The following is a 25,941-nucleotide window of genomic DNA, read 5'->3' as shown; positions in this document are numbered from 1 at the left end:
GCCCCCGTGCAGTATATGAGCCCATTGCAGACAGGTCTGCAAATTGTTGCTGTGTGCAAAACACTGAGGATTCAGCATTTCACAACTCCCTTCCATTAAAGATGATCATACACATTACAGTAATGTCCGCCAAACCTACTGATACTGATCAACTATTCAGAAAACATGCATGCTCACCCAAACCAGGTGTGCATGTGTATGGGATGGGGTTCAGAGATATAGTTGTGAGGGGGATAAGTATATCTTATCTAATGTATATGACCAATCCATCAGCTAGGGTGTATTCTCACTGTGTACTTGGGTGCAATTAAAACCACATCAGAAAAAACCACATGCGGCTTCAGTAAAGCTTGATATTTTACTGGTTAAGGCTGAGGCCCCACGTGACGTAAACGCCGCGATTTGCCCGCAGCGCAGATGCTGCGGGAAAAATCACGGCATTGTACAGTGCAGGCAAAGTGGATGGGATTCATGCGAATCCCTTCCCCACTTTACGGAAAAGATCGCAGCGTGGACACACTGCGATTCGCAAAGCCGTTGCGGCTTTGCAAATCATAGTATGTCAATTATATCTACAGAAACGCCGGCGGCTTTCCCGTAGATATAATGTTAAGAGAAAGTCCGCAGAGGAAAACTCCGTGAACATTCTCTTAAAAGTGCTGCGGAAAGAACCGCAATGCGTTCACGCCGTGGTTCTTTACGCAGCACTTTAGCACTACGATTACGTCCCGTGGGGCATTAGCCTAAAAGAGGAGTTGTTTCACGTGTACAAAAACAGAACTGTATAAAACATGTGGTTTTAAATGACAACTTTGCAGACAGCTCAGTCTCTTTTCATCTCATGTGACTTTGGAGCCAAAATGTAATAAACTTTAATTAAAAATACAGCTACCTGAAAATCCTCTCCAAAGTCCCTGCTACTAAGTTTCTAGATAATTTAATATTTAATTTTTTGTTACTAAGGAAGTCCGTCCTTAGATCCTTTCCATTCCATCTTGTTTATCTCATTAAGTGTAGAGGGCTTTACTTTTCTCTCCTCACGCAGTGAATATAGAAGGGAGGGGCTGATTCTCCTCATAGTCAGCACAGACATGTTTGCTTTGTACAAAAGACTGAGGATTCAGCAAATCTCATAGTTTAGCATGTAGGAAAAGTCTATGTATTTGTATGTACTTCCAGCTGCTTGTGTGGTTACAGATGGGCTATTATTCACAGACAGCAAGCAGCTTTACTGACTATATTCATAGACCAAGTGACTATTGCAAGAACAGCTCCGATCAAGTCTCACAATTCAACCAGTGCACAGGAATCGTATCTATTGCTGGTGACTGTGCACTGTGTCAATATGCATTTCTGCAGAAAATTGGCATTGTAGGAAATATATGGAGCTAATCTATCCCTGGGTCGTTCTATCCCTCACCCTGCGTGTTCCATTGGCATAGCTGGTTACTTCTAGGGGCCGGGATCACATGGATCCAGATTCTTTTATAAACTACTTTGGATCGATTATCATTGAATCCAAACATTTTGATTGAATTTAATGTTGTCCCTTTCAGTTGGCAGCGTGTCTAATCCACATAGTATAAATCACATGTGCATCATAGGACGGCGATAACACACTTGTTATGTGATCATAGACCTTGTGTTGTTGTCCCTATGTGTCAGTAAATTTTTTGCATTGTTGCCATATCTGATATGCAGTGCACATACCAAAAGGGAATGAAAAAAAACAGGACATTTTTGCACAGTTCGAGTCCAAACAGACCATCTGAAAGGACTGAACAATTACCGGTGGTGTTTGCTTTCCTATAGCCAGCTGAGACCTGGGGATTAAGATGCGCCTGTAGATCCGTGTCCTGAATTATTATACACTAGTGTTTATTTAAGATATTTTGCATGCTGTCCCATTGCAAATGAAGCGTTGTAATAAATAGGATTTTTGGATTAATATGATGGGTCCTATATAGAGATGAACGAGTACTGTTCAGATCAGCCGATCCGAACACCACGCTCCATAGAAATGAATGGATGCTGCTGGTACTTCCGCTTTGACGGCGGCCGGCCGCTTAACCCCCCGCGTGCCGGCTACGTCCATTCATTTCTATGCGAGCGTGCTGTTTGGATCGGCTGATCCGAACAGTACTCGCTCATCTCTATTCCTATATAGATATCGTCCCATTCCTAATCAAGCCATGACGGAATCCCAACAATCACACGGCCGAATACGGTGAAGGAAAATGAAGAAGAATTTCTTTATACTTACCTCCAATGCTGGTCTTGCAGTATTCATCCTCATATATATATATAGGCTGTATAATATAAACGGTTACATTATATTATAGCGGCTACAACGCCATTCTATAAGCAGGAGATATACAGTATATTACTCCAGGAGGTGTAGCCTCACCTAAAAACTTTCACATTGCACTATTCTCTCAGACCTTTAAACTGATGATATGTGGAGTATCTTGTTTTCCTTTCAATATGTTTTTATTGGTTTTAACATAACGAAGTAAACAGTTTAATGTGAACAAGGCAATAAACATAGCTTAAGTAAAGTACATGGTCGGTTAAACAGAATAATGAGGAAATAAATAGAGATGAGCGAACAGTGTTCTATCGAACACATGTTCGATCGGATATCAGGGTGTTCGCCATGTTCGAATCGAATCGAACACCGCGTGGTAAAGTGCGCCAAAATTCGATTCCCCTCCCACCTTCCCTGGCGCCTTTTTTGCACCAATAACAGCGCAGGGGAGGTGGGACAGGAACTACGACACTGGGGGCATTGAAAAAAATTGGAAAAAGTCATTGGCTGCCGAAATCAGGTGACCTCCATTTTAGACGAATAGTGGATTTCAAATCCGGGTCATATGAGAATGTGAACTTTGTGACTATGAGACAGGGATAGCTGTACAGGCAGGGATAGCTAGGGATAACCTTTATTTAGGGGGGAATGTTATTAAAAATAACTTTTTGGGGCTCTATCGGGTGTGTAATTGTGATTTTTGTGAGATAAACTTTTTCCCATAGGGATGCATTGGCCAGCGCTGATTGGCCGAATTCCGTACTCTGGCCAATCAGTGCTGGCCAATGCATTCTATTAGCTTGATGAAGCAGAGTGTGCACAAGGGTTCAAGCGCACCCTCGGCTCTGATGTAGCAGAGCCGAGGCTGCACAAGGGTTCAAGCGCACCCTCGGCTCTGATGTAGGAGAGCCGAGGGTGCACTTGAACCCTTGTGCACCCTCAGCTCTGCTACATCAGAGCCGAGGGTGCGCTTGAACCCTTGTGCACACTCTGCTTCATCAAGCTAATAGAATGCATTGGCCAGCGCTGATTGGCCAATGTATTCTATTAGCCTGATGAAGTAGAGCTGAATGTGTGTGCTAAACACACACATTCAGCTCTACTTCATCGGGCTAATAGAATGCATTGGCCAGCGCTGATTGGCCAGAGTACGGAACTCGACCAATCAGCGCTGGCTCTGCTGGAGGAGGCGGAGTCTAAGATCGCTCCACACCAGTCTTCATTCAGGTCCGACCTTAGACTCCGCCTCCTCCGGCAGAGCCAGCGCTGATTGGCCGAAGGCTGGCCAATGCATTCCTATGCGAATGCAGAGACTTAGCAGTGCTGAGTCAGTTTTGCTCAACTACACATCTGATGCACACTCGGCACTGCTACATCAGATGTAGCAATCTGATGTAGCAGAGCCGAGGGTGCACTAGAACCCCTGTGCAAACTCAGTTCACGCTAATAGAATGCATTGGCCAGCGCTGATTGGCCAATGCATTCTATTAGCCCGATGAAGTAGAGCTGAATGTGTGTGCTAAGCACACACATTCAGCACTGCTTCATCACGCCAATACAATGCATTAGCCAGTGCTGATTGGCCAGAGTACGGAATTCGGCCAATCAGCGCTGGCCAATGCATTCTATTAGCCCGATGAAGTAGAGCTGAATGTGTGTGCTAAGCACACACATTCAGCACTGCTTCATCACGCCAATACAATGCATTAGCCAGTGCTGATTGGCCAGAGTACGGAATTCGGCCAATCAGCGCTGGCTCTGCTGGAGGAGGCGGAGTCTAAGATCGCTCCACACCAGTCTCCATTCAGGTCCGACCTTAGACTCCGCCTCCTCCAGCAGAGCCAGCGCTGATTGGCCGAATTCCGTACTCTGGCCAATCAGCACTGGCTAATGCATTGTATTGGCGTGATGAAGCAGTGCTGAATGTGTGTGCTTAGCACACACATTCAGCTCTACTTCATCGGGCTAATAGAATGCATTGGCCAGCGCTGATTGGCTGAATTCCGTACTCTGGCCAATCAGCACTGGCTAATGCATTGTATTGGCGTGATGAAGCAGTGCTGAATGTGTGTGCTTAGCACACACATTCAGCTCTACTTCATCGGGCTAATAGAATGCATTGGCCAGCGCTGATTGGCTGAATTCCGTACTCTGGCCAATCAGCACTGGCTAATGCATTGTATTGGCGTGATGAAGCAGTGCTGAATGTGTGTGCTTAGCACACACATTCAGCTCTACTTCATCGGGCTAATAGAATGCATTGGCCAGCGCTGATTGGCCGAATTCCGTACTCTGGCCAATCAGCACTGGCTAATGCATTGTATTGGCGTGATGAAGCAGTGCTGAATGTGTGTGCTTAGCACACACATTCAGCTCTACTTCATCTGGCTAATAGAATGCATTGGCCAATCAGCGCTGGCCAATGCATTCTATTAGCGTGAACTGAGTTTGCACAGGGGTTCTAGTGCACCCTCGGCTCTGCTACATCAGATTCCTACATCTGATGTAGCAGTGCCGAGTGTGCATCAGATGTGTAGTTGAGCAAAACTGACTCAGCACTGCTAAGTCTCTGCATTCGCATAGGAATGCATTGGCCAGCCTTCGGCCAATCAGCGCTGGCTCTGCCGGAGGAGGCGGAGTCTAAGGTCGGACCTGAATGGAGACTGGTGTGGAGCGATCTTAGACTCCACCTCCTCCAGCAGAGCCAGCGCTGATTGGTCGAGTTCCGTACTCTGGCCAATCAGCACTGGCCAATGCATTTCTATGGGGAAAAGTTAGCTTGCGAAAATCGCAAACTGACAGGGATTTCCATGAAATAAAGTGACTTTTATGCCCCCAGACATGCTTCCCCTGCTGTCCCAGTGTCATTCCAGGGTGTTGGTATCATTTCCTGTGGTGTCATAGTGATCTTGGTGACCCTCCAGACACGAATTTGGGTTTCCCCCTTAACGAGTTTATGTTCCCCATAGACTATAATGGGGTTCGAAACCCACTCGAACAGTGAGCGGCTGTTCGAATCGAATTTCGAACCTCGAACATTTTAGTGTTCGCTCATCTCTAGAAATAAACAGTATCAGATGATGTTATAAGAGGCGGAACACAAATTAAATACACTGATAGATGTTAGCATAGATGTAGGTGGGTCTTGGCCCATAGGGGTGACCAGTTAGGGTCTTGGGAAAAGGAGTACCACAGGGCCCATGTGGAGAAAAATTTTGAGTATTTACATCTCCTGGGCCTGAATGAATGTTGGGCGTGTTGTTTCCTTGTCTCGTAGAAGGTTGGAGTAAATTGTAGATAAAGGCGTCCGTGGGGGCTATCTCTGGAGGAATAATTTTTCCAGCCAGGAGATGGCGTTGTGGTTGATTTCTGCGCTCCCAGGTCAGAGTCTGCCTAGGTCTGAATGTTAGGCACTAGGGCTCCTTTAGCAGTATTAGGCCCGGTTCACATCTGCATTTAGTATTCCGCAAGGGAAGTCTGATGGGGGATCCTTCGAATGGAATACCAAATGCATTAAAAAGCGGTCAGCAATGAAACCACACGGACGCCATAGACTATAATGGGGTCCATGTGCTTTCCTCGCAGTGTCTGCATGAATCATGTGGAGAGAAAAGTACTTCAAGTAGCACTTTTCTCGCCGCATGATTCGTGTGGTCACCGTGTGGAAAACACACAACCTAGTATAGTCTATGGGGTCCGTGTGGTTTCAGTGCTCACCCCTTTTTAATGCACTCAGTATTCCATTTTGGGGGGGGTCCCCAAACGGAATACCAAACGCGGATGGGAACCAGGCCTTACACGGGCGCCATAAGACGGAGGTAAGGGGGAGGCCATTGTGAACCCACTGCAAACCAAACAAGGGCTCTAGAAAGTTGGGTAGCATGGTAGTATGGTTTCATATCCGGCAGGCCAAAGCCACCAGATTTCCTCCATACTTGCTGTGAAATATGTACTGGACCCAGCCGCACCATCTGAATACACCCTTAGGCCTGATGCACATGACCACGTCTGCAGCCCAAGGCTCTTTGATGCTGTGTTCCAATAATTCTACAGAAGATCCTATCCTGCTCCATGACATCGCAACACAACCCTGCAGTGTGACTGAAGGCACTCAGATGTCATACAAGTGTATTCCACTATAAAATCCTACGCTCGTCCATCACTCTATGTATATTACAATACTTTATTTCTTTCCATAACTACTTACTATAATACTTCACAATCATATGTGACTTACAGGCCAATGCACAATTGTACAATCAACCACTAGGTGGCGCTCCTTAATATTCCCTTACAGCTAACCTGAGCAAATTTATCTAACCCATTCCAGCTCCTCCAGCTTGCTATCCACCCGCTATTAAAATACATTGAGTTTGTCATTCAATTTCAGGAAGCAAAATGAAATCATTGATTTTCCCATTCTATTCTATGTGCCGATGAATCAATTCGCTCACGTACGTATTTGTCGTAGATTCAGAGCGACACCCACAAATAGGATTTTCTTCTACGTGTGAGCAATCACTTTATTACACAGGATATGCAAGACGAAAACTCACCGTGGACCTACTAAGCGTATAATACAGTGTATGGGGTTTATAGGCTTCTGTGACATGAACCATCGGGGTTATAGCCGGTCAGCTATACATAACAGCGTCATAAAAGCGGTTTCACAACACAAGGAGGATTGTTAGGATATTTACACAAGGTTTATGGCAGATTTTTGCACAACCCAGATTTACACTGTTCTTGACACTTAACGGCAAAGCTCCACACAAAGGACCCAAACAAAGACTCTGCTGGATCCCTGGCCATGGACAAGTGAGTATATAGGGGCAGATTTATTGTTGAGTCTGCCCCAGACTTCTGGCGTAAAAACCATATAAACCTGCGGTACGGGGCTTTTTCAATTCCAATTGTGAGAATTTCGCATATGGCTTTTTTTGCACTACATTTAATATTTCTATTATTATTTTTTTTATTTTATTGACAGAAATTTATATTTATTTTTATTAAATAATGTTATTTAACCAAGTTTAATAAATAAGATTATTTACATAATGGAATATTATTTATTTAGGTGTGATGAGCCAGGGCCCCATATGGCGGATACGCCGCAGAAAAAAACGCAGCGTTTACAGTCACTGTGTAGTGGATGGGATTCTAGAGAAACCCATACCCACACTGTGGGAAAATACACGCTGCGTTTTTTTGCTGCAGGACACTGCACGGGACTGTAAACTTAAAGGGGTTCTCCAGGGAGTGTTGCAATATTTTGTACAAAGCATAGGTTTCCAGGCTCGTTCCGACCCTGGGTCACATGACTGTTGTTCCGCCACCTCCTTACATTCGCAGGTAGTTGAGAACCCTGGGCTAGAAAGGATATTCCAAGTACAGTACACAGGCAGCTTTAGAATAAAATTCCCTCTTAACGCCCACTGCTGATTTATGTGCAGGAGGCCCCCCGGCTGTGTACATAGCCGCCTATTGTTGACCGTCCCCGAACTTCATTAGGCAGAACATCCACTGATGCAGCTCCAAGGCTAAAATAGTCAGAGCAGATCAGCTAATCTTACAGGGTGCCCACTGGGGCTGCGCTAATACATTGTCATGTCTAGGGAAGAGATTAACTCTACTAGCCTAAAATGAACTCTCATAGCAGCGAGCTTCTAGTCCACAGTTCCATGTCCTCTGCGGCTGAAAAGGACAAGCTGTAAAGGTCTGACTGCAGAATGTGCACCCCCAGCTGTAACTCACCATAATCTAGATTAGAGATTTGGAACACGAGGCCTAGTGTGCAAGATGCAAAACCTGCACCCAGATTTCTAGTGTGTAGAAGCTACAACATTGAATGCACCTGACCTGCCATAATGCATTACTGTGCTGCTATGTTTATACACGTTTAACTGGTAGGGCACGGCGTGATATGTAGGGGAAGGTTTATTAAGGCTGCCCGTCTTAAAGGCAGTGGCGTAGCTAAAGTTTTGTGAGCCCTGGTGCAATCTTTTGTCCAGGGCCTGCTAACTCATCCCTACTTTAAATTCTTGATAGTGATGGTTACGGGTGCTAAGGAGTTTAATCAACCATAGTGTGATTAGGGGAATCTGTGAGTCTCCTTAGTTTATGGGCCAGATGGAAGCTGTAACCTCAATACTGATGCCAGTGCTTATGGCGCGGGTGTTTTCATGGTCCACCGCCAGCATCTTCCCAATATGATAGACTGAAAAATCCAACCAACATCTAGCTATCCAATTGACCTATAACACGACTGCAAGGGAGGATTATAATGTGGAGGATACATCAATGAGGACATGTTCAGGGGGTGTTATAATGTAGGGGCTAGCTTGTGAAGGGCATTATACTTGTGGCGGCCATATAAAGAGGAACATTATACAGCAGGAAGGATCTGTAGAGCTGGATATGGCAGACACGGTCTGGCCGCAGAAGTTACCAGCTATGGATAAGAAATATTTCATAGACAATCTAGTGCAGAAATAGCCCAGGGTAAGACTGTATATACATATACATGAGCAGAATAACCTGGAGCAATGTCCATTGCTGATCTCTGAGATTTGTCAACTAGTCTCGATATATAAAAATCATTCCCATTGTGGCAGATCTTCTTAGTGTATAACTAAGAACTACTGGCCCAAATGATGTAATATGGGAATACTGGAGTCAGTCTTATGCATGTCTAGCTTTAGGCAAAATGTGCTCATAGGATCTATTGGATTAGAAAATTCTGTCCGTTCTATAGGAAGATAGTACCGGTGCTATAAATAAGCATCTCTAGGCTCAGGGCATAAAACCACAAGTTGGTAAATTTATCAAGAGTGGTGTATCGTATCCCAGTCTTAATAAACAGCCTGGCAGGCAATTTGTTTTGGCATAGAGGGAATGATGAACAGAAAAAATACAAACAGGAAAAGTACAGACTAAAGATGGAAGCTGGGTTTAAAACAGGAATCCAGGGCAGGACATAGAACAGGTGGCAGACAACCAGAGGCCACAGGTATCAGAAGTATTGCAAAAAGCCCATAAGCCACAGGTATCTGTTATTATGCAGAAATCATGGGGCAAAAATAGGTAACAAGATAGGACAACAGGACTTCCATAAAGACAAAGCAGACAAACTCTGGCAGATTAGGCAAACCAAGAGCAGAAACCGAATACATTGCTATGGCCATGTACACATCTATGCTGGAGTAGAGACTCAGTCTCCATGCTGAAAATCGGCAAGGGAAAAAGAAGACTTTCCTCGGCTGGTTTCAGTTTAGTCAATGGGGTCCATCTCTTTACATTATTCAAATCCCCCAATGGACCCAAACAACAAAAAAGGATGCTAGTGTGAACTTTGTGTCAGCCAAAAGTGGGACTAAAGAAACTAATACATAGCAACACACATGGACAGGCAGGAGGACGTTTAGCAGGTGCAGACACTAATACTTAAAGACAGAAACAGGAACAGAGAGGTAAAAGTGCAGGGGTTACACCCAACACTTAAAGGGCAATTTATCAGGATATGTAAAGATTCTTGCTGTCACTACCAGGTATTTGTGTAGTAAACCAATTTTTGTCTATTTTTGCAAGGTAAGACCATAATGGAGTCTCTTACCTGCAAAAACAAATCCATGCCTTCTACTTGAGTATTATTATTATTGTATATTTATATAGCACCATTAATTCCATGGTGCTTTACATTTGGGGGTTTACATACAGTACACAGAATATACAGGTAGATATAATACTAACAATGACTGACTGGCACAGTGGGGTAGAGGGCCCTGTCCGCGGGGGCTTACAATCTATGAGGGAAGGGGGTAGAGACAGAAGGAGAGGGGGAGACTGTACAGATGGCGGTGCGGTGATAGTGTTATTGGAGGTTGTAGGCCTTCCTGAATAGGGGAGTCTTCAGGGCCTTCTTGAATCCTGTGATTGTGGGAGTCAGTCTTGTGTCGTGGTAAGGAGTTCCAGAGTATGGGGGATGCACGGGAGAAATCTTGGAGACTGTTGTGTGAGGAGCGGATGAGAGCGGAGCGGAGTAGGCGGTCATTGGAGGATCTGAGGTTACGTGTGGGCAGGTAGCGGGAGATTAGGTCAGAGATATATGGAGGGGACAGGTTGTGGATGGCTTTGTATGTTAATGTTAGTAGCTTGAACTCAATTCGCTGGGCTATAGGTAGCCAGTGGAGGGACTGGCAGAGGGGAGCAGCCGATGAGGATCGGGGGAGAGGTGGATTAAGTGGGCAGCGCAGTTTAAGGTGGACTGGAAGGGGGTGAGGGTGTTAGCTGGGAGTCCATGGAGAAGGGTGTTGCAGTAGTCTAGGTGGGAGATTATGAGGGCCTGGACAAGCATCTTGGTAGTTTCTGGGGTGAGGAAGGAGCGGATTCGGTGGATGTTCGAGCTGGAGGCGGCAGGAGGTGTTGAGGGTTTGAATGTGTGACTTGAAGGATAGGTCAGAATCCAGGGTTACCCCCAAGACATCGGGCCTGTGGGACAGGGGTAAGTGGGGTTCCATTAACTTTGATAGATGGGTCAGGTGGAGGGGCCATACGGGATGGGGTGAAAATGATGAACTCCGTTTTCTCCATGTTGAGTTTAAGAAAGCGGGAGGAGAGGAAGGAGGCTATGGACGCTAAATAAATCTGGAACCAGCAGGGAGGTACTGTCTGGTCCAGAGATGTAGATTTGGGTGTCATTGGCATAACAATGGTCCTGGAAACTGAGATTCTATGAGTTGGCCCATGCCAAGGGTGTAGATGGAGAACAGGAGGGGTCCTAGGACAGAGCCTTGTGAGACACCTACAGAGAGAGGGCGAGGTGAGGAGGTGGTGTGCGAGTGGGAGACGCTGAATGTGCGGTCAGAGAGGTATGAGGAGATCCAGGAATGGGCCAGGTCTGAGATACCAAGGGATGAGAGAATTTCTAACAGGAGGGAGTGGTCAACTGTGTCAAAGGCAGAGGAGAGGTCAAGGAGGAGGAGGAGGACAGAGTAGTGGCGTCTACACATTATATGCCAATTTTCTTGTCAACTTGTAAGCCATTTCTCCACTTTCAGCTCCTTAAAAGGTCAAAGTTACAGACTCAAATGTGAAAGACAGATCAATGACTGATTAATGAAGACTGCCAGGGACAGTATAGAGAGAAACTGGGAAGATGGCCAAGGCCATTGGTGATATTAGACAGGGATATGTACAGTATGAACAAGAACAGATTGGCTACAAAAGGTGTTGATACACATTCAGACCTAGGCAGACTCTGACCTGGGAGCGCAGAAATCAACCACAACGCCATCTCCTGGCTAGAAAAATTATTCCACCAGGATTTATATAGTCCTGCCAAAATCATCGGCACTATTAGACAGGGCAATTCTATGTGCCTAGGGCCATGACAGACATCAAATTGCCCTGTCTAATATAGCCTTGTGTGATACAAGACCTTCTAACAACCCTCCCAACATGATAGTGCTACTAGGCTACAAGATAGGAGTCATCGAGATGGACAAGAGCAGTTCTCCAGACTTATGAGTGCCAGGAGGCAGCTGGAGTAACCCTGTTCTGTAGGAAGCTACCCTCCAAAAGGTGGCGTTACAGCAAGTTCCCCCTTTTCCATCATAGGTCTTATTTGTAGAGTACTTTGGTAAAGTAGGGGTCAATAAAAGTGTGTTCTATTATAAAAGTTCCTCCAGTATAGTATAACTAGCAGAGGGCTCACCTACAAACCACTCACCTCACTCTGGTCTCCTGCAATTCTCTTCTGTCTCTGCTCCCGGAGGCTACATAGTACTTCTAGTTCTCCCAAGACAGGAGGAGCAGAGAATGGGGCCAAATGGTGAAGCAGGGAGCAGCCGGGAGGCATGTGTAAGCATCTACAACCAAAGCCTGGATAGGTGGTGAGCGTCGGACAGAGGAGCACATATGATTTGGAGGCAATGCAAACTCCTGCTCAAAACAGAAAACCCGTTTATATGCCATATATACCAATTATTCAATTGAAGCCCAGTCTAGGACACCATGTTATAAACAGACAAGACATTACAGAGAAGCCATGTTTTATTCACATTTTATAAGCAGCGATAATGTAACATCTACAACCGAAATATTAAATAACTTTCACTTTTATTACTATAAATACTACAATACATAAAGAAACATACTAAATACAAGCACATGTTTAATACAAAGGGGCTGTATGAGCTCACTATGGCAAACTGGTCCATAACTGGAACCCTCCAGTCCTTGCCAGTCACCATACAGGGGTCACTACCAGTCTAGTAGAGGGCACACTGAGTCCATTGGACCAAGTTTACTAACACTCTATAAGCTTAGAGTATACAATTGAGTGGTCACATGAAAAGCGGTACGAAGCAATACAAGACGACTCGAAGATGGCTCAGAAAGAGAGGAGAGTCTTATGGATGATTTCTGTGCACTCCTGGATCTCGTCCTTGTTGATTGTTAGCGGCGGTGCCAGTCTGATAATATCGCCATGGGTGGGCTTGGCCAGAAGTCCGTTATCGCGGAGCCTTAGGCAGACCTTCCAAGCATCACAGTCTGAAGATGAAAAGGGACAAGTCAAGTAATGGAGACATTCTGAAGATTCAGATCATTCCCATTTTAGAACACAATGAAGACAACCCAGTAATGGAAGGCAAACTGCAGTGTAATGTCCTTGTATACAGCATTGAAAATGTATTTGTTGCCCCAAGAAAGTCAGAATTAAATACAGCAATAGCAACTAAAGCAATACAGTTCTATTCTATGATCTTGGCCTTGGACAGGATGTCCTTTGTATCCTGACACGCTAAATATATGTGACATCCTGCGGCTTGTTTGGTGCTACTTGTGTAGCATTCAGCCTGTATTCCCAAGACCCATAAATCCCGAGAAAAGATGCAGGAAAGAATTTCCAGACACATCAATGATGAAGACAGGCTCAGGAGCGACCCCTGGTGGTTTCTTCTGTGACAGCAGAGAGCATTCTGTGATTTACTTCCCTCTATGGGTGCCATCGATTTGTTCTGTTTAGATGACATGGAGCAGGATAGGACCTCCTCCATATTCATCAGAACAGATCACGGCAGATTTTTGTCTACATGGGGCTTCAGTTTTCAGATATCGAACACTTTTCTAAGCTAGAACCTTCCAACCTGGCTTTTACCATCACTTAAGTCAGATAAGGGACCCTGCCTCCATGATAGCGGGGTTGACATGTCCTAGCTGGAGGCCAGTTTACAAAGACTGGGTGGGGGTGTATGGCAAGGCAAAGTGACAAACCCAACGGACCCCATTACAAGACAACGTTGTCCATCAGGTACCAGTAGTATCAATTGTGTGTGAATATAGCCCATATATAATGCAGCAGAATAACTTACCTTTAGTTTGCTTTATGACAATGGCGTTCAGCAATCCTTTTCCCCTCACATCGGTGACAATATCGGAGGGGGTCTTCATGAGTTCTGCTCTCAATAACTCCCCCATGACTCTAGCATTTTCTGCCAATTGCTCCTCTTCAATAACCTATAAAAACCGGACATCATGAAAGACATCCTAAGCAACATGGACACCTACATCAACAATGACCAACATACACTGATAACATACCTCCAGAGAAGCCATGGCTACCCGGCACGCCAGAGGATTGCCTCCATATGTGGACCCATGTTCTCCCGGCTTAATGGTCAGCATCACTTCATCATCACAAAGTACGGCAGAGACCTGAGGAAACGTTATACAATGATACAACGCCATTTCCTACATGACAAGCAATGGTGGTTCCATGTGGCTCCAGCCTTAGAACTGTATTCCAAAATTAATGCATTCTTCATTATCACAGTCAGGCACTGGCTCTACATCTATATAGTCCCATATATACTTACAGGATAAACTCCTCCCGAAAGGGCTTTTCCTAGGATCACCAGATCAGGGCGGACGTTCTCATGGTCCACCGCCAGCATCTTCCCAGTTCTGGCCAATCCAGTTTGCACCTCATCAGCAATAAACAGAACCTATGGAAGAGGATACAGATCAGTCACCACATCCAGAAGAGTCATCTGAGGAGTCTGTGTGTAATACAGGATCACCTACATTGTGTGCCGAGCACAGCTGCCTCACTCCGGTCAAGTAGCCCTCATCAGGAACAATGACTCCGGCCTCACCCTGGATTGGTTCCACCATGAACGCAGCTACATTGGGGTCCTGAAGTGCCCTCTACACAAATGATAACATATGGTAACATTTAACACCATTGATAGCTTTAACAAATGGCAAGTGTCAGTCATGTATATAAACCCCTCCTAGTCAGTAACCTGGCTGTGATCACTGTCCATAAGACAAGTCTCCCTTGGTCACTTCCCCCAAGCAGCCCCCCATTGTATACCACTAGACTAATGTTAGTGTATAGAAACAAAGAGCTTTGTTCCTGACTACAATAGTTACAAGGCAATGAGAGTCACCCACTTCCTGGACAACCGCCAAAGCCATGTCCGGTTATAAGAAGCAAAGGAAATAGCAGTAAGAACTTTACAGTCTAATCGGTGGCCATCACATAGGAGTTGCAGTTCTTGCTGGTAAGGCTGCAGTCAGCTGAACATCTCGGTTTACAAAGTAAGAAAGGTTCCCTGAAGTCCACAGTACAGATTATTTCCACTGCCAAGGTCCTTGCCAGGAACCTCTCGATATGATACAATACAATTTCACTTACCTCAAGAGCTGGGAGGTCGTTGTAAGGAATGATCTTAAATCCTGGCATAAATGGTCCAAAACCCTCATAGCTGGAAGGATCTGTGGAGCTGGATATGGCAGACATGGTCCGGCCCCAGAAGTTACCAGCTATGGATGAGAAATATTTCATAGATGAAGACAAACTAGTGCAGAAATGGAGCAAAACTGTACACAGGTATATACTGTACATGAGCATTATGTTTCTATCTGCATCTGTGTGTCCATTGTTCCGTTTCGTTAGGGAAACGGACACATGGACCACAAACAGTAGTCAGCAGACAACACTATAGGAAGATCCGTTCAAAACGGAAACTGTAGGACGCGCAGCACTTTTTGGGCCTGCAATTTTCAACATCACTCCAAAAATTGAGTCTCCAAACAGACTCGGCACAGACGTGAACCCAACCTAATCTGGAGCGATGCACATCACCGATATCTACAAGGGTGTGAACCTTCCTCTATATAGTATTTCCACTCTGGCAGATTTCATGTATGCCCTTGTAAGAAATACTGTCCCCATCATGCAATATGGGAATATTGCTCAGATCAGATTGATCAGATCCAATCTTGCACACACCTAGCCTTCGTTACAAGATGTTCCCATACAATGTACTACATAAAGCATTCTGTCCCTTCTCTAGGAATGTACTATAAGCACTATAGCATGGATCAGCGGGTAACCAAATCCTTGTGACATTTACCTGCAAAGATAATCTGCGCCTTGTACTTTGGTACTCCCTTCACAGTGTATGCCCATTTTCTTGCCAACTTGCAGGCAGTTTCTCCACCTTCGACTCCTAAACAGACAAAGTTACAAAAGTGTTAAAGTGAAGGCTACAGCAAAGTGAGAAAACTAGGAGGCCGACAGACTGGGGCGAGACTGAACACCCTCTAATTGTAATGACCCCAACAAAATACTGCCAGAAAGTTACAAGCCCAACACATGAGCCATTGTATAGTCTACAGAAAGACAGCAATATTGTAAACCAAGAGTGACCAGCACTCGTTCTTACCAGTGTTCATTGGTAACACTTTGTTGTAGTTGAACAGCTTTGTGACGTACTCCTCGTATTCTCCCAAGACGTCATTGTAGAAAGCTCTGGAAGTCAGAGTCAGCTTCTCCGCCTGAGACTTCAGGGCACTGAGGATTTTAGGATGACAATGTCCCTGGTTCACCGCACTGTAGGCACTCAAGAAGTCAAAGTATCTTCGGCCTTCTACGTCCCAGACGTACACACCTGGAAATGAAGGTACGGGTTTAGTCAAATACAGAAGGTGTAATTTCTAACCCACCTTATAGCCTTCAAGGGTCTATATACAAGTTGGACCCTGTCTATAGATGGGAACATTGGTTGGTAAAAGTCGTCTGACAACAGGCTTGGTCAGTTTATGCAACCATTTACAGAAATAATAGAGGAACCGTGCGGTGAGTGACCCAAACAGTACTGGAAATTTTTGGTACCTATGGGAGACTCTACAGTCTGGTACAATACCTGCAGTGTACATTAAAAAAAAAATCCTTAACTTAATAAAAAACACTCTGCTTCTGCTGAACACCATATGGACATACAATAAATCTCCCCCATACTGTGGAGTAAAACTTCCCATCTGCAGCCACCACTAGGGGGAGTTCAGTGCATAGGACTTAAACAGCTACCATGGAACTCAATGGAATTTGCAAAAATCTTGCACTGGTGGCAGAAAAATGCAGTGCATCAATGATGGGAAGGAGGAAAGAGTTCAGTGCCTTCCCCTACAGGCACCATAGCAGTCGCTTAGTCTGTCTATATGATAAACACACAGCCGCTACTATATATTAAGGGCATTTTCCCTCAGTTCATTTATTGCTATTCACAGCATTGCAGATAATAAGTGTCTGATCTCAGAAGTCTGACTGCCGAGACCCCATTCTACACTAGAATGGGGACTTACAAGTTGACCAGAGTGCCTTAGAAGTCCTGAAGTCCCATAAAAGTGAATGGAGCCCAGGCCAGGCATGCACACCACTGCTCCATTTTCACGGGACGCTGGGGAACATGCAGGTCCCTGTTCACCAGATGAACCAATGAACCTTGAGCAAACAAGCACTTCTGTCCCACCCTGAGGAAGTATATATTGTGAGAAAATCTCTTGATACCCTAAAAGTTGCTCCACGTGTGACCATATGGCAACTATGTGACAGTATAGTCTCATGGAGAGGCAAAGCTTCTGGCAGAACTATTAAGAGCATATGTTACAGAGACTGATGGAACAAGCAAGGGAAATACAAAACAACTGAAAGTGTAACAAACCTTTTCCCCTCTCGAGGGCGACAGGTAGAGGATGGTAGTTGTGAGCCCCATATTTTGATTCTCTTTCAAACACATATTCGGAGCTTAAGCCTTCCTCCACGGGGCTCTCTGTCGCGACTGGTCCTGCAGAGCTCATGGAAGCCCTGAGGTTGCTGCACAGGGCACCTAGGGTGCGTCTCTGGACAATCTTGGAGAACATGGTTGAAAATCCGAGGAGTTACTAGATGTCCTGTGATCGAGAAAGGAGACAGTCAGAAGTGTGCACTAAGGGCAGGTGCAGCAAAATGAAGGCTCCGCTCAAGTGTGGGAGCCTATAAATGTCCGTGAGAAGCACCGACGTAAATCCAGCCTCCACACAGCACTCCCATGCCAAATAGCCACTTCCCAGCGAAGCGCAAAAGTGACCATGAAAACACACCCAACACAGATAAAACCTGCTGGGTCAACATTCTGGCTCATTCAGCACAAATTGATTTTTTCAGGGGTGATGAAAATTTGAGGTTTTGCAATGGCTCTTCTATCTTAGCAACGCCTGGATTATCTGACCTGGATTATTTGCCTCCAGAGATTAGATTTGCAGATTTGGCAGGGTTGGTTGTATGGCACACTTCATGTATTACATAAACCAGCAAGACGTCATATCACAGAGGTAGCGGTTATTTTACCATTCAAGACTGGATTGTCCATAGAACATGACAAATGCAATATAGGGAACTTTCTAGACCTGCCGATATGTTATAAAGCAGATCCATAGTTGTGGGAAATATTCAGTATAACTTGTCATGTATTCCCTTAAATCTCAGTGCATTCTGGGCTTAGGAGTCCAGTGGGCGGTTCCGGCAGTGATTGATAGCTGTGCACACTTACACCTTATTCACATGATCTGTGTTTTGCAATATAAAAAAACCAAAAAACTTGATAGTCGTCAGTAGTTGATACCTTTTTTAATGGCTAACTAATAATGATGGTAGATTAGAACGTTTCAAAGCTTTCGGCTTCTTCTTCAGGTATCTAAAGAACATGTATATGTATGTTCAGGTATATCTAAAGAACAGTTTAGATATACCTGAGGAAGAAGCCAAGAGCTTCGAAACGTTGTAATCTACCATCATTATTAGTTAGCCATTAAAAAAAGGTATCAACTACCGAAGACTCAAGTTTTGTTTTTTTAATATATATTTCCTACCCACTGGCTAACACGGTACAAAAAACAAACATTTTCCTTATATGTGTTTTGCAACAAAGATTATAAACCAAAGTAGGTCCAAAGACAGGACAGGTGCAAGTCTTTCCATTACACCTTATTGTGTAGTCTCCGTTCCTGGGTTACAAACCTTGATGCAACCAAAACCCTGAGTAAAGAGTTATGCAGGAAAGTTTGCAAATCACCAAGTGGGACCATCCACTGGACTCCTAAACTGAGAATGAACAGCTCTATAGAGGACCCATGTCCCCTGCCTGCGGGTACATAGACACTAACATGATGGATCCCTGGTAAAACAGCAGACGTCATTTGTATGATATTTGTGCACCCTTTGTGCCTTGAAGAACCCATCAATGTGCCACAAAACAGACAGGAATGGGACTCTGTTCTGAGTATTGCCCCAGGCTCGCAGCCCCATGATAATAGGGGCCATAAGAATATAATGGGTTAGTATGCTAGCTGCACAAAAAAAACAAAAAAACACATTCTGACTCCCCCCAATACTGGCCCTGACTTAGACTCCAGAGCCCTGCTGTCTAGTGGGTGGTTCTCTACAGCCTGGCAATGCCAGGCAATGGAGGAAATCCCACTTGACCATATGCAATGGATATCTTTGGAATGGGCTAAGCTACAGAAAAAGTTACATTGGTAGATTCTACATAGCTCTGCCATTCTATGGGTACACAAGACTCAAAGCTCAGGACATGACAGGTCCTCTTTAAAAGAATGACACGTACTAGAAGTTTCCCAATATAGCTTGGCTCCTACGGCTCTTTGGCACGTCACCCACAAATAAGACTGGTCCTCTTCCCCATGAGATGTACAGCATTACAGAACTATAGATAACAGGGATGAAGAGGAGCAGCCACACCACTACCACCCCTATAATGTTATAGTATTAGATCCTCTTGAGAAAAGCAAAAGTTTGCATTCTTGGACTAAATACCTTTCAGCCGAGGCGAGATCTCCAAAATCTGCAGCCGAGACTTCCTTATTCATCTACAAGGAAGTGACTGGGTGGGAACAAATTCTGAAAAATTTCCACTGGCAGACGTGCCCAGCTTACAATATCAGATGCCAGAAAACCCCAAATCTTTCTATTCTGCCTCATGTAGGTGACAACTTGGATAATGCAGAAGCTTTTATCGCGTCAAAGTATAGGGAAGAGTGAAAAAAGTCTCCTTTGAAGGCTGGTGCTACCATGTTTTGCACATATTTGGGAGAGTCTTATGTAGATCTTTATGTAACATACAGAAGCGGATCCACACTGCAAAGCTTCCATTCCTTGGCAGGTGGACAACACAAGCAACAAGTACACTGCTGGTAGGTCGAGATTTCATTGGATAAAAACCACCACAACCCACGACACACCTAGTAAACATTATGTAAGGTCATACAAGTCAAGCGCACACACCGGGAATCTAGTGTATGCACCACATTAACCCCATGATGAACAACAGCTGACATTTGGTAGGAAGGAGCCTACAGCAACAGACAGCTAATATAGATTATAGGAAACCACCACATTGTCATTACACGTCAGCAAATTCTACATTGAGCTGGGAACTAATAGTACCCAAGTACCTCAATAAAAGGGGGTTACACAGCTGTTATAATATATTAGTGGACTGGTTAATTGAGATTCCTTGTGACCTGGAGCATTGACGGGGTTAAATGGCTTCACTAACATCTCCTGTACCCCAAGCTTTAGCTTCATACCCCTGCCCATTATCGATAGCGAACATACCTGCTGGATAAGTTGCACACTACCAAGTACACAATACAACTTCTACTTCGGGCTTGGAGTGCCATATGTTGCCCATATGGAAACATATCTATTTGCCAAAGGACCTCTAAGTCAGTTTGAAAGTTAGTTACTTCAACATTGAAGAATTACAATGAAATACACTCATGGACAGGAACTCGAGCAACACTTTCACCATGTTTGCACCTAGAAATTATGTTTGCGTGTTGGCACACTCGAAGTATGGGGGTAAATATGCCAAAGCCCAAAGATTAGATTTGATTGATGCCAGGCCCCTTGTGGCATCATGGTCCCAGCCAAGAGTCCTCAAATAACTTTAAGCATAACTTTAAGCCCCTGGACTACAGTCTAAAGTCTGTAATGTGGGCCCCTACCTTACACCATTATACTAAGTGGCACATCAGGAGTCAGAGGAGCCCCACAGTTTGTACCCCCTATAGTTATGCTTATGGCCTATACGGTCCAGTCACCAGGTCCACAGTAACCTACAATTTTCCATAGCACTGCCCTCTTATTCCATTTCTTAGACCTATACAGCGTTATCTTCTCAGTATTTGCCTTGCTCTCCATTACGTATGTGCACTACAGATTGCAAAACCCGGCTCCCTGTTTGACAGGAGAAACAGGTGTTGCCTACGTGTGAAGCCTGCGGCTGAGTATTGGCTGCTGCAGTCCTCTCCTCCGTACACTCCTCTACACAGTAGCCAGTCACTGCACAGACCTGCACACACCCAGTCAACGCCACGCTACCTTGAACTTCCCAGTAAAAAAAAGTCACAATCCCCTGGAGTTCATTGAGTTCATGCCAAAATTCTCACGGCATCAAGCCAGAAGAGTACGTGCCAGGCGTGGTACATTAGATGTCAGCTGGCTGCTGAAAATGCCAGGCTGGCATATAGAGGTGCCAGTGTCTAAAGCTTAACTGCATTACATTTTAGTGATCACACAATGGGTGTTAGTGTCAGGCTGAACAAAATACCCCAGGACTCAGACATGCACCCAGGGGTCTAAAACCCTGATATACATCTCACTGCTAAACTTAGAGCAAGTCTATGCAGCCTGTGGCACTTCATGTTGTAAAACTACAACTCCCAGAATTCATACTTCTTGGAACTTGCATAACAAGAAATGGGGGAATGCTGGAGGTTGTAGAAGTTCAGCTCTCTGGATGGGGGAAGGGGGGGGTTGTCAATGTCTGCACTCCACCTGCTGTGAAACTACAATTCTCTTAAGCTGTCAACTGTGCAACCATCTGCCACCAGTTTTTAAGCAGTAAAGAATAAAACCACATTATGGAACTGTAACCCAGCTTTCCTAGAGTCCTGATTGGCAATCCTTTTACTGATCCAACAGCACAATGCCCACTGGGACCGGACTGCCACTCAGTACCTATTAAAGGACAGTTCATTTTTTTTATGCCAAGTTCTTCAGGTCAGTCACAGGACCATGAGGTCAAAGTGGTCTATTGACAGCCAGAAGTGAACCCCAAGGAACCACACCGACTATAACCGCGTCCAATGGGAGTCTTTACTCTAACGGACATCACCAGACAGTTGTGCTTGCAGAATTTTCTCTTCTTGGATTTCTGCTCCGATACAGATGTGAACATTGCCTTACTTACACCATTTCCAACCTACTAGCAAATGTTTTAGAGAAAGCAGAAAACTCCTTTATCATTATCAGTGGAGGTCTAGGTTGGGGAAACGACACAGATAACAACAAAGGAGCTGTGGTCCCTTTAACTCAGTGGCACGACTGCCACCCAACGTCCAGGGATGTACATCACAGCTCCATTCATGTGAATAGGACAGCTGGCATCATCTCCAAGCAGGCAAGTTCTGTTGCGTCATCACTCAGGTTCAGAGGTGGTCCCAATAACAAGAACCACGTGGTAGGCAGCTCCCGCCTCTGTACACTGTATACAGCTCTCGCCTCTGTGCACTGTATACAGCTCCCGCCTCTGTGCACTGTATACAGCTCCCGCCTCTGTGCACTGTATACAGCTCCCGCCTCTGTGCACTGTATACAGCTCCCGCCTCTGTGCACTGTATACAGCTCCCGCCTCTGTGCACTGTATACAGCTATGTTGCGGAACAGAAACTCTGCCCCATTCCCTTCAGTAGGAGCAAAGCTGCTTCCAGCCTTATCCTAGAAGCATCCAGTGTCAGACCACCACCAATATGACACGGATATCGGACAATCCTTTAACTATTTAAGGCTTCTTCTGACTCGAAACCAAGACTGCTGGCTGTTTCTAATTTTGCAACCTAATTAATAACCCCTAGAGTTTAATACACTGTAAAGTACAAACATATACATCACAAGGAACATCAAAATATTCTATACTGTACCATCATAAGGATAAAACCACTATACATAAAGAAGGCAAAGACTCTGAAGCTTCTTCAAGAACACATCTAAAAAAACAAGTTGTTTACTTGCAGTTTACTTGCCATTTCTATACATTGAACAGTTCGAGCTGCACCCCAAAATGTTGTAGTCTACACATATAGAACTGGAAGAAGGTCTAAAGTAAAGACAACACACTAACTTTACTCCACCCTTGGGGCACCTCTACTGCTCAGATGTTCTAATACGCCAAGATAAAAGTCTTTAGCCAAAGTAGCCAGTTTGACTAGTGCCCCATTCTTGCTTGCGGCATTGGCTTAGCACAAGTTGTCCTGATGTTGTGACCAGAACCTTGAAATAACGTTTCTGAGGCCTATGATTTTTAAAACAAAGGACCGACTTAGCAAACAAAGTGTGCAGGTGTGAACACAGCCCTAATAGAAACCACCATTATCCAAAAACTTGAAGTTTATAAGACAGAAAAGTTTCCTATAAAGCATTTTAACCAATTACAGAAGTTTGAGTTAAGTCTTCGATATCTGTATATAGTGCAGAGTCGCTGGTATTATAGACCTATACTAAGAGTAGGAAGGTGCTGGAACATGATCGCACCTGCCGGTCTGCAAAAGCTACAAGTTTACCTACATGAATAATAGATGCGGTTATGACTACACAACAGTACACAGGGAGAGCCAGGAAACAGCGGCCCTGCCCATAGACTGGCACAGAGCCACAAGAGTGCAACCAAGACCTCTGCAGCACAGGAGCGGTGACCTGATACCGCCAACCATTACAGAAGGCACTGAAGCCATGTACAGGATCTGTGGACAGTCTACATTACTTAAAGGGGTTGTCCAACTTCAGATAAATATGGACAGGTTATTGTTTGCAGAATGAGAAGTTATACAGTTTGCAATATACTTTGTGTATCAATCATGGTTTTCTAGATCTCTGCTTGCTGTCATTCATTCGTCTCACGTCTAGTGGATAAAAGAATGACCATAGACCGAGCACTAGACGTAAGCGAATGACAGCAAGCAGAGATCTAGAAAACCAGGAAGAATGGATGACAAAGTATATTGGAAATATGTAAAATCTTCATTATACAAACATTTACTGAAACTGGACAATCCCTTTAAGAATAATACAATAAGGCAAATTATATATATATATATATATATATATATATATATATATATATATATATATATATATATATATATATATACACACACACACACATACACACACACACACAATTACATTTCATTAAAAGAATTAATCCCATTAAACATCACACCAAAAAATAAACTATAGAAATCCATTTTCTGATATTCGGTAACTTTTGCATTTAGTAAATTGACTGCACATATGTGAAGGGTTTATATACACTACACAATGGACATATAATAAACCAGAGGCCACTATAGGGTCACGGTAAGAATCGGTTTTAGACTTTACGATTTGTGGCATATATGGGATTGTCAATCAAGATAGCTACCCCATGAACTACAACTCCCAGCATGCCCCGGATGGAGCAATCATGAGACTGGTTAGGTCTCTATAGGGTTATTTAGTATATTTTGCATTACTTGGTCATTGCTGGATATTTGGGGACTTCTCTACCTCTAGTCTTGTAGGATTATAGCTCAGCCTCTGACATCACTGCCACATAGACAGCCCCATCAGTCAGTGACAATGCCCAGGCCCTGCAGCAGGCATATGTAATCCCATCATGCCCCAGTATCACACCATCTTGCCAGCTGCACTGGTACCCCTGCCCTGCAGGATGACGTAATACCGTGCCAGCATCCTGGGCATCACTCGCCCCTCCCTCTCCTCAGTACCACCGACCCCTCAGGACCAGCAGGTCTCCCTATAAAAAGACATTTAATCCCCCCCGATCCCTGCACCGGGAATCCGGGGTCACCCACCTGCTACAATGACCCAGCTGAGAGCGAGACCGCGCCCCCTCCCGGCCTCAATATGTATAAAGCCTGACACGTGACGTGCCGGTAGGCTCATAGCTGATTGGTCGCATCACTCGCACCTCGACCAATCGCGTTCTCGCGTCGGGCCATCTCCTTCCTCCCGCCCACGTGTGTGACAGCCAGGGGGTGTGGCCGAGACACGGTTGGAATGTGCGGAGCTCGGCGTTCTATTACTGTACATGACACCACGTGACTGCGCGGCCTGTGCTGTAATACAGAAATGTATATATGTATATAGTGCGTACAAAGCGCCCCCATCTATAAGCCATATCATGTACGGCCTAGGACCCGGCCCTAGTTATAAGCAGCTGTCTCCCATACAATTAGCACACCTCTGCTTGCTACCACTGAATAGATATGTCCTTGTTCACACTTAGAGGCTGAAAACCTGTCAAGGGTGGAAAAAATAAAAAACTGTCCCACTAAGGCCAGGGCTTTATGGCAAGTAGGGATCATCAGGTCACCCTGCAACTTCTGTCACTAATGTAAATGAATGGAGACACATGGTGCCCCCCTGACCCCCCGGGCGTTGCGACTGTGACTTCTAGGAACACATAGATCGAATTCTGCTGGGATTGTTTGTGAGAAGTCACAGTCGGGGAAGCAACGTGACTCCTCTTACGTGGATGGAGTTCCAAGGCAACATAGTGATCTTTGGTTCTCTGAGAAGGGTCATCACAGTCCTAGTCCCCAGCCTAAACATAGCCCCCATACACACAACCATGTGCTTTGTCAGTGTGCGCACTAAGGATAGGCTCACATCTGCGTCAGAGTCTCATGAAAGACTTTTCTATTTACCGGCTTCAGTATAAAGATGGCGGAAACTCGGCGAAGCCCATTATAGTCTATAGGTCAAAGGGTGTCTGCAGGGGACCGCTGATTTAGCAAATGGGCTCTCTATCACTCAAGTTCCCCACCAAACCCAAGTGATGGAGAGTCCAGCGCTAGTGTGAACCGAGCCTGACCCATTATTTTCTTATGGCCGCATACCCGTGAACATGTATTATCATAATCGTGCATCGGGCTGTGAGCCCAAGGGCATAACTCAGCACCGATCCTATACCTGTCCATTTTGTGGACTCAATAATAATCTCTGATATTTTCTTACGGACCCACAGTGGCTCAGTGGTTAGCACTGCAACCTTGCAGCGCTGGAGTCCTGGGTTCAAATCCTGCCCAGGACAACATCTGCAAGGAGTTTGTATGTTCTCCCTGTGTTTGCGTGGGTTTCCTCCAGGTACTCTGGTTTCCTCCCACACATTAAAGACATACTGATAGGGAATTTAGATTGTGAGCCCAATATGGGACAGTGA

General features: G+C 44.9%; 1 protein-coding gene across 1 annotated transcript; it reads right to left on the bottom strand.

Annotated features, from left to right (window-relative positions):
- Positions 1–12,340: 12,340 nt before the first annotated feature.
- OAT (ornithine aminotransferase) lies at positions 12,341–24,657 on the bottom strand. Its single transcript, XM_075257713.1, has 10 exons — positions 24,572–24,657; positions 17,320–17,548; positions 16,042–16,266; positions 15,730–15,825; positions 15,009–15,136; positions 14,393–14,515; positions 14,185–14,313; positions 13,910–14,023; positions 13,681–13,825; positions 12,341–12,859 (listed from the first exon to the last, which is right to left on the bottom strand). The coding sequence occupies exons 2-10, from the start codon at positions 17,516–17,518 to the stop codon at positions 12,699–12,701; spliced, it is 1,320 nt and encodes a 439-aa protein (XP_075113814.1). The 5' UTR covers positions 17,519–17,548; positions 24,572–24,657; the 3' UTR covers positions 12,341–12,698.
- Positions 24,658–25,941: the final 1,284 nt, after the last annotated feature.

This window comes from Leptodactylus fuscus, chromosome 10, assembly GCF_031893055.1.
Source record: "Leptodactylus fuscus isolate aLepFus1 chromosome 10, aLepFus1.hap2, whole genome shotgun sequence".
Classification (NCBI taxonomy): Eukaryota; Metazoa; Chordata; class Amphibia; order Anura; family Leptodactylidae; genus Leptodactylus; species Leptodactylus fuscus.
Note: the sequence above shows the minus strand (reverse complement) of the source record. Positions and strands in the feature narration are given on the sequence as shown.